This window comes from Anomalospiza imberbis, chromosome 7 (assembly GCF_031753505.1).
Source record: "Anomalospiza imberbis isolate Cuckoo-Finch-1a 21T00152 chromosome 7, ASM3175350v1, whole genome shotgun sequence".
Taxonomy (NCBI): domain Eukaryota; kingdom Metazoa; phylum Chordata; class Aves; order Passeriformes; family Viduidae; genus Anomalospiza; species Anomalospiza imberbis.
Window position 1 is genome coordinate 14703067 of NC_089687.1, and position 15463 is coordinate 14718529.

Consider the following 15463-nt stretch of genomic DNA (forward strand, 5'->3'; position numbering starts at 1 on the left):
TTTGTCTTCATGCATACTAGGAGAACATGGAGGATGCAGTGGATCTCTCTTTTACTCCCATTTATGTGTTGTAGCAGTTTTCTCTAGGGGAAGACAAAATCGATATAGATATTTAAGGTTAAGTCTATTTTATCAATTAATGTAGCTGATCGAGGTGCTGAGGCTCCTCTCATCTCCATTATAAGCATTTCAGGAGGGCATATGTAGTGGCTTACTTTGGATTGTTACTCCAAGACCAGAGGTTGTATTTTTGGACACTGCCAATATTATTTAGAGCTAGAGCTATGAGAAAGATTTAATCTCTCTCCCCACCTTGGTCTTCGGTATTCCTGTAGCTGTATTCTCTATACTTATTTGTGAAATTGCAGCAGAAAGGTTTCTTTTTTCTCCCCTTGCTTCAGCAATAAAACTGTATTGGTCTCTTCTCAGAAAGACAGTTGTCTGAAAGATGCTTCTTTTGAGGAATGTACCAATTTTGATGCCACTGCTGTTCTTTCTCAGAGAACAAAAGATAGGCTGTGGGGTTGCTGGTAGGAGAAGTGATGAGCTGAGCTTAGTTGAACAGGTTTATATTGCTTGTATACAGGATCTTGAAGGATAGGCCAGGTTCAGAGGGGTGTGCTTCAAGAAGGAGTAAATGAATGGCTTGTTCAGAGGAGCTTTGAAGTGATGATGCTTTGAAGAGACAATGTTTGGAGAAATGTCTTTTGGGCCACAGTTTATTTCTGGTTTGCTTGAGTCTGAGCCAAACACGGTAATGGCAGAAATAGAGTATGCCAGGAAGCAGAGCAGGAGTCAGGTCACAGTGCAGAACAGGCAGTTCTGACCTAGCATGTCAGACAAGTGTAACAACTCTGTGAAGGCATCTGGGTTAAGGATGTTTGTCCTCTTGCTGTTAGAGAATATTTTTCTGTGTCTCTGCTTAAAGCTGAGATAAATGTGCATGCACAGAACTGCAGTGAATTCTTTTGGCCTGCTCAAAGCTGCAAGTGGAGAGCAGCAACACCTTGCTGTGTGAGAGTGAATATCAGGGCACAGGGCTGGAGAAGGGATTCTTGCCACCTTTCTGCATATTCTTCTTCCCTGTACCTCCCTGGGCTCTTGTAGATAGGAAGAAGGGAAGCTTGTAAGTAACCTTTTCATGTTGAGTGGATTAGTTTGTATGCTTCTACCTTATTGCCATTTTTGTCAAATCTACTGACCATCAAGTTCTTGCCTTGTCCAGATTCCCAGGAAATTTATTCTGCATTTGGATCTTACGCAGAGCAGTCTCTTACAGGTTTGACACTGATAACTGCTTTGATCTTTCCCAGATGCCATGGGGTTGGGATTACTCTGGATCATCCAACTTAACTGAACTGAAAATTTTGCTGGAAGAGTCCATCATGATCCGACGTCTGAAATCAGATGTGCTTTCCCAGCTTCCAGCGAAGCAACGCAAAATGGTTGTAGTGGCTCCTGAAGGCATTAGTGCAAAGACCAAAGCTGCCTTGGCAGCTGAAGCAAAGAAGATGGCCAAAGGATATGAAAGTGTAAGTCAGAAACTCATTTTCACAATGAGCCACTGCTATTTCAGGTACTTTTATTTTAAAAAACTTTTTCGGGAAAAAGCAGTACCCTGAGTTCCACAGGTCAGAGCCACACCTTATGTGAAGGCACAATTTTAAATGAGTGTACAGCACAATCAAAACTAGCTCAGCTTGATTTGCTTTTGATCTAAGTGGTCTACTTTGTCCCTTTGTGTGAAATACCATTTCCTCTCTTTTTTTCTCTCTTGTTAGTAATTTCTAATTGTCTTTCATATCTCCTGCCTCTCTACTTACTCTCCTGTCTAGCCTTGCAATCTCATCCACCCTACAAAAACAGGCTTATTTGAGTTGTGTTGTGAACAGAGCAGTAGCCAAAAATACGAAGGGTTTATTTTTGCTTTTCTTGTTTGTTTTCCTTGTATGGGTGGAAAATGCATGTTCTAGGCTCCTAGGTTGCTAATACAGTTCTGTAAGAACTTTGGGGTTTTTCCTTGCCATTTTAGTTGGGACACGCTTTCTCAACTACAGCTGCATTTGTGATACACTTGTCATCCAACTCGTAGGAGTTGAGTGGGAGGTCGGGAGGGAGGTGTCAGGGCTGTGTGAGTATCTGCTGTACCTAATGGCGACTAGGAGACTTCCCCCCTCCAGGCCTCTATTGTTGTGCTTTTTTAGGCTGATTTTTTTCCTAGCAAAGTGTTTATTGGCAGCAGCAGAAATACCAGATCTGTAAGCAAGAAGGAGAAAAGGCATTTTTGAGACTCAAATTTGTCTATCTCTTCCTTCTACAGAAACAACAGGAGAAGGAAGCCCTTCTTGTCTACTTCAGCAGAACAGCAGAAGCTAAAATCCGCTCAGTTGTGTAAGCTCCGTGTCACTGTTTCATTCTTGCCCCGTAAAATGTGAGAACAGGGAGACAGTGCCTTAGAGATAACAGTGCAGGGACATGAAGCATAGCCTCAAGTCAGCCTAGAAAAACTTGATTGTAATTACAATACACTAAACATTCTCTTCTCTTGGGGTTGTCTGAATAAGTCTTCTGGTTTCATTCCAGATACAAATCTAAACTGTCATTTGAATAATTTAAAATTACTTTGTGTTTCGGACTTGGATCAAATTCCCTGGTCTGGACCCTTTTTCAGTTTAAGGAGTAGGGAAATAATGAAACTAAAAGCATCAACAGAATTTAAGAAAACAAATGCTGCAGTTCTGCTGCAGCAGGAATCCTGAACCAAAAAGCTTATGAGATGGACTTAGCTTTAGCTGTAGTGTGCTTTAAGAATCTCACAGCTCCTACTGAAGTTCTTGGCTCTTCCACGGGGCTCACGTGGGACCTCAATGGTAAAATTTTTGTGCCACAGGTGTGTTTTTAACTCTCTTTTCCCTAGAAGTAATTTCTTTCTGTGCCCTTTCATCCTTAGCCTTTTTGCTGGAACTGCAAAGGAGTTGCTTTAGGTCATATCATAACTTTCTAATAAGTAATATGGTAATATGAAAATGGTTTACTTTCCACAGCTCTCTGAATGTAAGGACCTACTGATGTGCACTGTGTGATCTTATAGTCACAGACCTTGCTGCAAAATTTGCTTGTTTGGCACAGAACTGTACTTCCTAGTCCCAGCATTCATTTCTGTAGAAGAGTTTCTTCCTTTTATGTTAGTGAACAGTTACAAGACTTTCATGTTTTTATTTCAGTTACAAGTGCAAACTGAATATAAAACCATAAAGTGCTGTTTATTTGACTGTCTAGTAGGAAGTAGTCCATTTTTTCCTGGGGTTTAGTAGCATTTAAAATATCAATTACTACAAGCTGCTAAGGTACAGTACCATCTAACTAATGATACTGTCCTGTGATTGGCAGCACTTCCTGTGTCTTACTCTTAATGACCCCTTATCCTCCATTGCTTCCACTGAAATGACTTGCTGTTTGTTGAATAGAATGTGGGAATGAGATACAAAATAACTGTGATGTGTTGGCTGGCATCTGCTTACTACTCTGAATGTTTGCTTTGATATTTGTTTTCAAATACTGCAGCCCCACTTCTCTCCCAGTTTTCTTTGTTAAAATAATACTGTCATGCAATGGGTATCTGAATATTATGAACCCTGCAAAGTTTTCTGCTATCTTAATAGAGTGCTGGAAATCCTTCTTGGACCTTTGTGACAGTTGCTGCTGACCTAGATGTACTGACTTTAGCAAAGGTTGTGGTATTCCTGATCTTCTCAACAACTTTGCAGTTCCAGAGAAAAAATTCCATCATCTGTATAGGCTTATAACTGTTCCTCAGGCTCCAGTTAACCTAATTGTAATACAAGTTACTACATAGAAATAGGTTCTATAGCTGTGCTGCTAGTCCATGGGAAAAGCTAGATGTTTTCATTTAAGTCACTTAAAAGGAGCCTTGTTGCCTCTCATTGGCCATTAGCCTATATGCATGTGGGTAACTCCTAGAAATAGCTGAAAAATTTAGATATTTAAGCTGGAGTAAATTGTCAGTGGGAACCCTTGCAAGAAAAGGTATTTTTTTCTATCGTTGTGTTTAGAGGTGTTTTTCTACAATCCTAAGTAAACTCAGGAAGTTTAACTGCATACAGATTAGTATATTGTGATTGTGCAGAAGTTAGAAATGCAAGATGGGTGAGTGAGATTGTAATTAAGTATAGATGACCTTCAGTTGATTGGCGTGGGATGTCATGTTCCAAGTAGGATATAATAAACTGATTCTCTTTGACACCCAAGTATAATGTAGGCAGCTGTCTGCCTGTGGTGAAGAAAAACTGAGGGAATTTTCCTTTCTGTATTTTAATCTATAGAAGACTTGACTTGCTGCTTGCACTTTACTGCAGGTTTTTATGCTAGCCTGTTTCCTAGTGTTTGTGTATAGATGGGCAATATCTTCAAAATTTGTTGTGAGCAAAGTCTGTATTCTCTCAGGGCGTAATTTTATAGTGTTTTGGTGTTTTTCCTTTTTCATGTAGAGAGTATATCCTGGAGTTACTGGAAAGTGGGAATAATAAATTCCTGGTGTTTGCTCATCACAAGATAATGCTGGATGCAGTAGTTGCAGAGCTGAAGAAGAAAGTAAGTGACTGACTAATTTGTCTTAACTTTATCACTGATCCAGCTTCAAAGCTGTTGAACAGACCCCTGGATTTATGGCTGTCAGATAGTATAGGACAATTAATGACAGAGATGATTTCTACTTGCTGTGCTTCTGAGTGTGCCCTTCACTGAGGGAGCTGAGCTGTCAGGGTGAATGCCTCACAGCATGCACTTTGTATTAGCTGAGTGGCTTTTATTGTATTTAATGGTCTTTAATTCCACTGTCTGCCCTGGAGCTTGTGAATTCTTGTATTACCCTGTGTGGTTGTTGTTCTCCAGGCTTTCCTCAAAGGGAGAATGAGATTACCCAAGCCCACCATCCCTGCCTGCTTTTACCTCTGTGGTGCTCTTACATTTTTGAACTAAGATACTGTAGGGAGAGTTGATAGACCTGCCAATAATTTCTCTTGACTTCTCTTGTTTGTCTAACTTTTCATGTGAGATTTCCATTGATGCTCCTAAAGCATGCTGGGTCATGCTGGGGCAGTGTGAAGAATGATTTAAGATAACATTCCAGGCTATAGCGCACAGTGGCACTGGTGACTTTGCTCAGTGGCAGCACTAGACATGGGATCCACTAAAACATGGAAGGAGTATACAAGAAAGGGGGCACCAGGTTTCTCAACAGCACCTTCTGCCTTTTCACAGCACATCGAGCACATTCGCATCGACGGCTCCACATCTTCAGCTGAGCGGCAGTCTCTGTGCCAGAAGTTCCAGTTCTCAGAGAAGCAGGCTGTGGCTGTCCTTTCCCTCACTGCTGCAAACATGGGCCTGACATTGTCTGCTGCAGATCTGGTGGTGTTTGCAGAGCTCTTCTGGAACCCAGGGGTGAGTGTCCTGGAGGGGACAGGGGTGGGATGTTCCCTGGAGAGCAGAAATGTTGCTGATTAAGAGATGTAATGGGCAGGCAGCTTTCTTTAGGGTTTGTTTCTTTCTGATGTCTGCTGGCTCTGCAACCACAGGTGCCTGGGCTTGAACCTGTTAGGCTGGTTTACACAGCTTGCTGGCAGAGGAAGGTGGCACAAAAGGGAAACGCGCTTCTGTCTTTATTTGACAGAGCTCTTAAGGGCTTGCCCAGCCAACACCTGAAAGGGTCCAGCATCAGTGCTGACCCTCTGCTTTGGAAAACTGTTGAGTGCCTTTTGGGAACCTGGTGTACCAGATTACTTCTTGGCTTACTCTGAGAATACAGGTCTTAACAGGATCCAGATAAGAAAGAGTTGCTAAGCAGAAGAAATGAGATCCTCTGTTCTCTGGTGCTTACACTGTTTCTCAGATGTTGTTGTTTTCACTTTTTGTGATGGTTTTATGTTAAGATTTTGATCCAAGCAGAAGATCGGGCACACCGAATTGGCCAGACCAGCTCCGTTAATGTTCACTACCTGGTGGCTAAAGGCACAGCAGATGACTACTTATGGTAAGAAGTGAGAAAGACACTATGGTTCTTAGGGCTGGGGAATCTGACATTTGGGGGTAGGCAGGATCTAAGGAATCTTTAGTGCTGCAAGGGAGCTGACCTGCAAATGATGACAAGAAATTATCCACCAGCTGCTTCATTTAAAGTCCAAAATTACATCTTTATTACCTTGTTTAAAGGAATGAATGAACTAAATGAACTTGTGCAGTTCCCAGAATATCATGATGGCAAGTAATTATAACCCTACAATGCAAGGATCTGGAATCTGATGCATCTCCCAAATTTCATGGAAAGTTAATGACAGTAATTCTGCCTTTATTTGTGAAATACTGTCTGTGTAGTCATTAGTGCTTAATGGGGAAGAAATATGGCTGTTGAAAGGACAGTGGCATCTTTTTAAAGACAAGAAAAAGAACAAGAGGATGAGGCTATTTGGTAAACACAAATTGTGCTGTAGCATTGGCATCTTTCAGTGTCCAGTGTGCAGGTGTGGCCAGAACTTCTCAGCCTCTTGGGCCAGTGATGGATTCTTCCTCCTGCTGTACATTGGGAGTTATCCTTGAAATGCTGCTGCATCTGTTGTTGGGGTTTACCATTGCTTGCCTTGGAGACTGAGCACACAGGCTACTAGGAGTCCTTTTAGCTCCATCTTCTTGGTCTGAATTCATACCATTGGTGTTGCCTTAGTCATCTAGTTTCTCTATTGGATGTATGTGTTTTCCAAATGTTTATAGCCAAATTCCTCTAATTGTTACTAATTTAATTGATTGATATCTCAAGACAGTATACAGTGATTATAACCAAGGGCAGGACAGGTCAAGGAACCAACAAAGTTTGGTAGAAAAGCCATCTTTATTCCCAGTTATATCCTTTTTTAATCTACACATGGTAAATGAAGCAGTGTCCTTGATTTTTTTCCTTTCAGTAATATCCGTTTATCACTCCTAGGCCAATGATTCAGGAGAAGATCAAGGTGCTGGGTGAAGCTGGTCTTTCAGAAACCAATTTCTCTGAAACAGCTGAGTCAACTAATTACTGTCCTAAGGTAATTGACCTGAAAGAATATTGGTGGTCCCTGGGAGAGGCTGAATGAGCTTTGGCTTGTGTACATCTAGACTGGCACAGGTGGCCTTACACCTGTTCTGCCTTTAATGCCACAGACCAGATTGTTCAACTCCTCCCAGGATCCACACTTTGGCTTGGACTCTCCACAGAAGTTCCAAGCCTGCTACTTGCAAGGAGAACTGTTAGCATCCATGTCATATATTTATGTCTTTGAGTATATAATGTATGAGATACTTATGGGTATGTATCATGTATGAGATACTTATGGGTATGTATCATGTAAGGTATGATCTGGACACACATGTGCACTGTGTAAAGGGAGTGTCCTCTGATTGTGCTCACTATGTTTTGCATAACAGTGTGGATGCAGATCCTGTTCTCTTCTGTTTCCTCAGCCAGATCCAAAGCAGAAGACAATCTATGACCTTTTCCAAAAGACCTTCTCTGAGAGCAGAGATGACGCTGATGATGTTTTGTTTTTGGAGGCAGCTGATGCTGGCTGTGAGTTTGACTCTGGCAGTGCCTTGCAAGACAGAGAAGCGGAGACATGTTCAGTGAGTCCCAAAAAAAAGCGGCGTATTGAGGAAGTCTAAAAGGTGACAGCTAAAGATGGCAGCTAAGAGATATTTTTTTAAATTAAAAAAGAAAAAACAAAAGCAATCACGTATTATTTTTTATTTTTTTGAAAATAAAAGATTTGAAGTTTTATCTCTGGCATGTTTCATCTCAAAGGATGACAAGGCAGTCTGACAGTGTGACAGATGTGCAGCACACACCTGGCAGCCTGCAGGATTTACAGTCCTGGTTTTGTTGATGACTGAATGGATATGGGCAAGTATCATTCTGCTGTGCTTCAGCATGTCAGCTTCCACAGTTGTTTTGTTTAAAAAGCAGATAATGGTTGTCTGTCCCCAGGGCAGAACTCTTGAGAAAACCAACGCATCAGCAGCTGCAGTTTTTCATTTCGAAAAGTCTGTATTTCTAGGAGTTTGTTCATTGCCAAATTGGGCCATTACTTGGATCACTCACAGACTGGCTCTTGGGTATTCCATTTGGCCATGAGGAAAAAAGATCCGAACAGATCTTGATGCTTTGTGGAGGTGAAGAGGAGGGAAAAGAGGAAGTTACCACCTTGAAGCTAAGTAATGTAGCTGTGTGCCAGTAAGTGTGCATTGCCTGTTTTAGACACATCTGCCTCTGCACACTCATCTCCGGACTTGTGCTGAATATTAGGACCTGCTCCATGGCATGTGCTTCTTCTGTCAGTGGGGGGGTGAAGCTTGTGCTCACTGCCAGGGATTAACCCTGACTTCTCAAGGAGATGGGGTGAATGGGTGTGTGTTTTCTTCAAGACTTGACTGATTTCTACAGGTGAATGAGGAAAAGGGGACACGCATATTTTTGCTCTTGTTTTGTAAGAAACTGATCCTGGACTGAACTGTCTAAATCATAAGTTATTCTAAGTTGCGATTCACAAGCTTTTGCTTCTTTCTCTATTATAGCATTCCATCTCCCTCTTAACTGTGTTTTACAGCTGTAATCTGTAGAAGAGGTGGTAAACTGAAGGCTTACATTTAGCTCCTGGAGGCCAGTAGCTGACGTGCTGTGGAACTGATGTGCTTGGCTCTGTGCAGATACCAGACACTGACAAAAATACCTGTCTTGCAAGGCAGATGAGAAAAATGTTTGTGCTGCAAGATCAACCTGGTAACATTAGGTATTTTTTCCTGCATTGAAGGGTTTGATTGTTCCATTTTCAGCTGGTGTCGTCATGGAAATGCCCCACAGGCTGTGTGTACAATTGTGCTGGGTGGAGAGCTGCTTTTCATTAGTGACTGCAGATGGTGCTTTGGTGTGTGAGCAGTAGCAAGGGCTGTTGTGACTGGGCAGCTGGAGGAACTGCTTTATCTCTGAGTTTGACGCAGAGAGTTAACCATCACTGCTCTTACTTCAGCAGCTGGCTAGGTGATGAAGACATGCTTTTTGACATTTTTAAATGTCTGTCATCTTGAACACAGACTATTTAATCTGTCTGTAGGATGAGTGATCTTTCTACTTGCAAAGTGGGTTGTTCTGAGTAAGGGGTGAAAAATGTTGCTGTCTGCTGACTAAAAAAGAAGCAAAAGGCATTATTTGTGTACCTATATTGTTGTCTCCTATAGGAGTAGTTCTCTTCTTTGCAAAGCTGCAACTATTTCAAAACAGTACTTTTCTAAGATACACTGAAAGTACCCTTGGAGAATTCTGCTTCTTATTATCTTGATTCATCTTGTTGTTAGGTTGCTGAATCCCAGCCCTGCTAGAGGAATGCTAGGTGAACCTTCCCTTTGTTAGGACCCATAAAATCTCAGATAGTTTGCTGCCCAGATACAGAGGTTTTTTCAAATACACCTGAGATCCACTTTATCCTTTACAACATGAAAAAGGGGAGAAGAACTTTGCAGCAAAGTGCTGTTAGTGATTACTTCAAGGGACTGGAGGGACTGCAGGCCTTATCCCAGTGGCACGATTAGTCCATCATTAATATGATGAGGAGGTGGCAGGGCAGCTGGCAGCAGGCTCAGACAGGATCTCCAAGGCTTGCTGACGAGAACCTCTCCGAGGCAGTGTGCAGGATGCCAGTGAGACCCACAGCAGGCTCAGGAACATGGAGCATTCCTGGGGCATCTTGCACCTGCCAGCTGAAGATAATAGAGCTGTATCTTTTTGGCATTATCTAAAACCAGTAGAGGAAAGGGAAGGACCCATCTTACTGGATCTTAGAGCATCTTACTGTGGCTGGATGCCTGCTTGTACACCTGCATCAGTGCTCCCACCTGTGTTGGAGAAAGGTGTGTTTTCAAGAAGGATGCTAAAACAGCAACAACAGGTTAAAATACATCAACAATAAGCTGGAGCAGTTCCAACTAAGTGTTCTGTGGGCTCCAGGCTGGCTAGCTTCATGAGCTGAAAAGTTTAGGGAGTGGACTATGAAGGCATAGCTGTGCTGGCCTGTGCCCTTCATGTTCTCAGTCCCTTGGAAATGTGTGTTTACTTTGGCAGTGCTGGGAACGGCTGTCAGCCAGGGCAGCTGGGTTTGGTTGTTGCCAGAGCTGCCTGTGACACTGTAGATGATGGATATGACCGTGTGCTGTACTGTCACAGCAAACCTGAACTCTGTAGATACAGACTAGAGAATAGCAGTAGATTCTCTGGATACGCTGGCTGACAATTTATATTTTTTTGACCATATCATCACTAGGCAGCCAAAGGAAATCACTTTTTTCTGTTTTCTAATATGTTGGTATCAAAGCTGTATCCTGTGAGTCATCATTGTGACGAGGATCTGAAAAGGGCACATATATTCGTAGGATATATCAAATGAAATTTTGATTCAACTGAGGGAGATAAAAATACCATTGCCTGAAGTCTTGCTGAGCCCTCATCTCAGACATTGCTCTGGCCTACCAGCTCCCAGAAGAGCTTGCAGGGATGATCAGGGAATGGGAAGCTTGGCATGACAGAGGGAATTAAAAATGTCGGTGTTCAAACCCTGAGAGCAAGAGCCAAGAAGGAATGTGACATCTACCCACGAGCATCTCTTAAAGTACAGATCCCAGCCAGAGAAAGTAACACAGTGGCTGGGTACACTCGATTCCTTGATTCCCTCTTAACTAAACAGACTGCAAGTGAAGAGTGCTGTCATTGCTTGAGGCAGCCAGGGTGGGTACGGAGGAAAATTACCTGGGGACGGTTTCTGTAGGTGGACTCGGAAGCTCCGGCCCTCTCCTTGCAGGAGGGGATGAACCCTAGCTGGCTCTGCACATGGAAAAGTTGTCATGCTAACTGGATTACATTTCCTAATGGACGTTAATGGGTTGCTAATCCCCTTACAAGCACTTACAAGCACTGCACCTCAGTGGCACTGGTGTATTTTTCCCTGTGTTTTGGTGCTGGGAATCACCTCTGAAGCAGCACACAAGGGCTTTAAGGGCTGGTAGTTTCAGAACTGGATAACTCCAAGGAAATTAGGAAGTGGCCTTAACCTGACCTGATGCCAAAACTGTTGAAACCTCATAGTTTAGGGCTGGTATGTTTTATGATAAGATTTCATCCTCACTACATTTTATATATATTATTATTTAGTTTTTCTGCAGTTGTGGACATGTTTTCTGACTCCGTTTTGGTATCTATCTGTTGCTTATTCTCTTTAAAAACCAGGTAAGTGAATAGAACTGCCCCGTCTCCTTTTCTGCTGTGACTTCCCTCGGTGGAAATCTCAGCCGCGGCGGCGCTGGCGCTCATGTACCGCCCGGGTCTCAGCCTGGGTTCCACGGGCTGGGTCAGGCTGGAAGGGCCCGCGGTGCTCACCTGCTCCAACCTCCCTGCTCCAGCAGGGCCATGGCGGAGCGCACGGGCCTGCATCCAGACGGCTCGGAAGCGTCTCCAGTGAGGGAGCCTGCAGCCGCTGCCTGAGCAGCAGCGCCCCGCTCTTGCTGGGCGGCTGTCCGTCCGTCCGTCCGTCCTTCCCGCGGGCTGTGCCGGCTCCCGCCGCGCTGCGCGCCCGCGGCCGGGCCCGGCCGCCCGGGGCCGCGCTGAGCCCGCGGCCGGGCCCGGCCGCCCGGGGCCGCGCTGAGCCCGCGGCCGGGCCCGGCCGCCCGGGGCCACGCTGAGCCCGCGGCCGGGCCCGGCCGCCCGGGGCCGCGCTGAGCCCGCCCGGCTTCGCGTCACTTCCGCCCGCGCCGGCCCGCCCGCGCCTGCGCCCTGCCCCTCCCTCTCCGCGTCGGCGCCGGCGGAAGATGGTGAGTGAGGCCGGGCCCGTCCGCCGCCATCCGCCGCCATCCGCACCGGGACCGCCGCGCTGAGCCCGCGGGGCGCGCCCGGGGCAGCGCGGAGCCGGAGCCGGGGTGCGCCGCGTCCCCGAGGCGGCCCCGGCTCCGCGCTGCGACAGCGGCTCGCTGGGTTCGGGCGGCCGGGGGGAGGCGGCCTGGGTGAGGGCAGTGGCCGCCGGGGCGCGGGGGACAGAGGGCCTGCAGCGCTCCGTGCCATCGCCGGCTGGCCCCGGGACGGACGGGGCTCTGCTCGGTCTCGGCGGCCCGAAGTGCCCCGGCAGGAGCTGCGGGGCTGCAGCAGCGCCAGCCCGGTGGCGCTTCCTCGGTAATGCTCATGGGGAGGGCAGCGGTTGGAGGACTGGAACAGCTGTCATGAGCACAGGCCGAGGGAGTTGGGCCTGTTCAGTCTCAGAAGAGGCGATTTGGGGCGGGGGGATCTCATTATATAAATATATAACAATAAAATAGTAAAAATAGCGTACGAATATCTAAAGGGGGTGTCAAGAGGCAGGAGCCCGGCTCTTCTCGGTTGTGCCAAGCCGTAGGACAAGCGGGCAGAAGCCCGTGCACGGGAAGTCCCGCCTGAGCACGGGGAAGGGCTTTCCTGCGCAGTGAGCGAGCGCTGGGTAGGCTGCGCAGAGGGTGTGGAGTCTCCCTCAGTGGAGGTACTCGGGAACCGTCTGGATGCAGCCCTGTGCCTTGTGCTCCGGGCCGATGCTGTTTGAGCAGGGAGGTTGGACCAGGTGACCACTGTGGTTCCTTCCAGCCTGACCCATTCCCTGACGCTCTGAATACTCAGTTTTCCACGCGGCAGGGGAGGCTGCAGCCCGGCTGTAGGGTGCTCAGCACTCAGCTGCCATGTCGGGAGAGGGGAGCAGTGAGGGGAAAGCTGTCTCTGTAGAGCTGCAGCTCATTCTGGTTGGCCTCCCCACAGGCCAAGCGCACCAAGAAGGTCGGGATCGTGGGTAAATATGGGACCCGTTACGGTGCGTCCCTTAGGAAAATGGTGAAGAAGATTGAAATCAGCCAGCATGCCAAGTATACCTGCTCCTTCTGTGGCAAGGTGAGAGATCTCCTTCCCCTCCCAAAAGTCTTTAAAAATCACATTGTAATTGATGCTAGAAAGGTGATTTGATGCGTCAGTGATTTTTGTACTGAAGAGAAACATGCCTACTTCCAAGACAGGGACTAGTGTGTAGTGACCTTTGGGCTTCTGTCAGAGTTCTTGAAAAAGAGAGTAGACATTTCACATGTATTTTTAGTAGTAATTAAATGAAAACAAATATTATTACATTTCATGATGCAAAAGAGTGAGTGATGTTGCCATATTATATGTTTTACATAATTAATAAAATAGACCTGACAGAATTAAATCATCACAGTTGGTACCTTAAGTTTTTATTGATATCTTTAGAGTAGGAATCTTTAAAATGTCTGGAAGTTTAAAAATATTTTCATTATGGGGTTTTTTCGTGCTTTGATTTGTTGTTGGGTTTTTGTTTTTAACTTACTGCCTTTCTTACATGAAGTGAGAATGTTCATAGTCTTGTCTGCAGAGCTACCTAAATCAGGCGTAGGTGTGGGCAAACCTGTTGGCACCTCTGCAAGGTGATGGATACCTGCGTGGGGAGGGAATTCCGTACCCACCACTCACTCTTCAGATGCTTTTGGAAGTGAGTCTGGGTTGGCAAGCTGGGCTTGCCCAGGGAGTCCTGGGAACAGTGGTCTTACATGAGCACCAAACGAGGTGAGAATATCAGTTGTTACAACAAAGGTAGCTCCTTACTATTTTTCTCCTTCAAAATAAACTTAAGTTTTGATGGTGCCTTCAGAAATGACCCAGTTCATATCTGAGTGGAAAAGTGTTTCAGAAGTGTGCAGAATTTGAGTAGAAGGATTTTCTGGTCCTTTCTTGTCTAAACTTGGCTTAGAGGAGTGCTGTGAAGGCCTTACCTGAAGTTTCTTGTTTGGCTTTTTGAGCTGATGGAGAGTGACTTTTATTTTTTCCTTTTTTGTTCTGTTCCAGACCAAAATGAAGAGGAAGGCTGTGGGTATCTGGCACTGTGGATCCTGCATGAAGACAGTTGCTGGTGGTGCCTGGACTTACAAGTAAGGAAATGAAGAAGCTCCAGTCAGCATTTATTCTCACATAGCTGTGGCATAATACAGCTTTTGTCTTTTTATCTTCTTTTTTTTTTATTTTTTTTTTATTTTGATCTACTAATCATTAAGTAGATCTGTCTTGACATAGTAATGGGGGAAGTCACCTGTTCTGTTAAAATTTGATTACTGTGCATCAAAGTCAATTTGATTGCTATTCTTTGCAATAGGCAAAGACAGATTTATTCCAAGAAAAGTTATTTTCATGTTTTCCTTTCGTTGTAAAAGCAAAGAATTGAATTATAATAACCTTTATTGTGAGGGTGCTGTTGCTTACTGCCCTTCTTTGCTCCTTCCCCCACAATTCTGTAGAAGACACTCCTGCCCTGCGCGTAGCAGTCGTGAGGGATCTGAGGCCACACGTTGGTGCTCGTGGTCAGTGCATGACTGGGAGATTTGGCTTGGGTCATAGGCTGTGAAGTTCCATGTGCTTTGTGGACCCAGGCCTATGCTTTGTTGTCAGGAAAATAAAAGTGGAGTTAGACCCTGTTTGACAGTGCAGTCAGATTATAACAATTTGAAATGATAAGTGCTTTCTCAAAAATAACACCAGCACAGTTGTTCTGCCACATGCAAATGACTCTGCTTCTTCCTCCAGTACCACCTCTGCAGTGACAGTCAAATCTGCCATCAGAAGACTGAAGGAACTGAAAGACCAGTAGAAGTGACTTCCTGTTCTCCTTGTGAAACATCCTTTTTTTTTCCACTGTCAGGATCTGTCCTTTTGTCAATAAAAGGGTGATGATGGAGTGGAATAATTTTTGTCTTTTCTGCAGAAAGTCCTGTCTGTTATGTATGGTGAGTGCCAGGTGCCCACCAAAGCTGCCCCATCACCACCTTCCTCTACTGGACAAGGGAGAGAAAATAGAATAAAAGGTCTGTGGGTTGAGATAAGGGCAGATACTGTCATGGGCAAAACAGACCTGACTTGGGGAAACCAATGTAATTTATGACCAGTTGTATCAGACTAGGATAATGAGAAATAAAAGCAAATATTAATTCCAGTCACCCCTCCCTTCTTCCCAGGCTCAGCTTTACTCTTGATTTTGTTGCCCTCCCCATCAGCTGCACAGGGGGATGAGGAATGGGAGCTGAGTCCATCACATGCTGACTGCTGCTCCATCTTCCTCAGGGGGAGGGCTCCTCTCAGTTCCTCTGCTCTGTGGGTCCCTCATGGTGTCACAAGTCCTGCCAGGAAACCTGCTCCAGCATGGGCTCCTGGGCTCCTCTCTGCAGGGCACAGGTCCTGCCATGGGCCTGCTCCAGTGTAGGCTTCGTGCAGTGTCACAGCCTCCTTTGGACATAGCCCTGCTTCAGCATGGAGCCCTCCATGGGCTGTAGGACTGGGATGGCAGATTTATTTTAGAATAATTTG

General features: G+C 45.4%; 2 protein-coding genes and 1 long non-coding RNA gene across 6 annotated transcripts in view; 2 read left to right on the forward strand and 1 right to left on the reverse strand.

Moving 5' to 3' along the window:
• The window catches only part of SMARCAL1 (SWI/SNF related, matrix associated, actin dependent regulator of chromatin, subfamily a like 1), a 34768-nt gene extending 26945 nt beyond the window's left edge, over positions 1-7823 (forward strand). For all 4 annotated transcript variants that reach the window (XM_068195502.1, XM_068195505.1, XM_068195501.1 and 1 more), the window contains exons 11-17: positions 1314-1532; positions 2321-2391; positions 4509-4611; positions 5281-5463; positions 5952-6052; positions 7001-7097; positions 7513-7823. In XM_068195502.1, coding sequence (XP_068051603.1) covers positions 1314-1532; positions 2321-2391; positions 4509-4611; positions 5281-5463; positions 5952-6052; positions 7001-7097; positions 7513-7710 — 972 coding nt within the window. In that variant the 3' untranslated portion in view covers positions 7711-7823. The remainder of the gene's footprint in view (positions 1-1313; positions 1533-2320; positions 2392-4508; positions 4612-5280; positions 5464-5951; positions 6053-7000; positions 7098-7512) is intronic.
• Positions 7589-11612, reverse strand: LOC137476981 (uncharacterized). The gene is made up of 2 exons (XR_011000761.1): positions 11468-11612; positions 7589-9933 (listed from the first exon to the last, which is right to left on the reverse strand). It is a non-coding gene; the product is annotated as an uncharacterized lncRNA (long non-coding RNA).
• A 210-nt stretch (positions 11613-11822) lies between these two features.
• Positions 11823-14846, forward strand: RPL37A (ribosomal protein L37a). Its single transcript, XM_068195506.1, has 4 exons — positions 11823-11898; positions 12863-12991; positions 13955-14037; positions 14687-14846. Exons 1-4 carry the CDS (start codon positions 11896-11898, stop codon positions 14748-14750), a joined length of 279 nt encoding a protein of 92 aa, XP_068051607.1. The 5' UTR covers positions 11823-11895; the 3' UTR covers positions 14751-14846.
• The last annotated feature ends 617 nt before the right edge of the window (positions 14847-15463 follow it).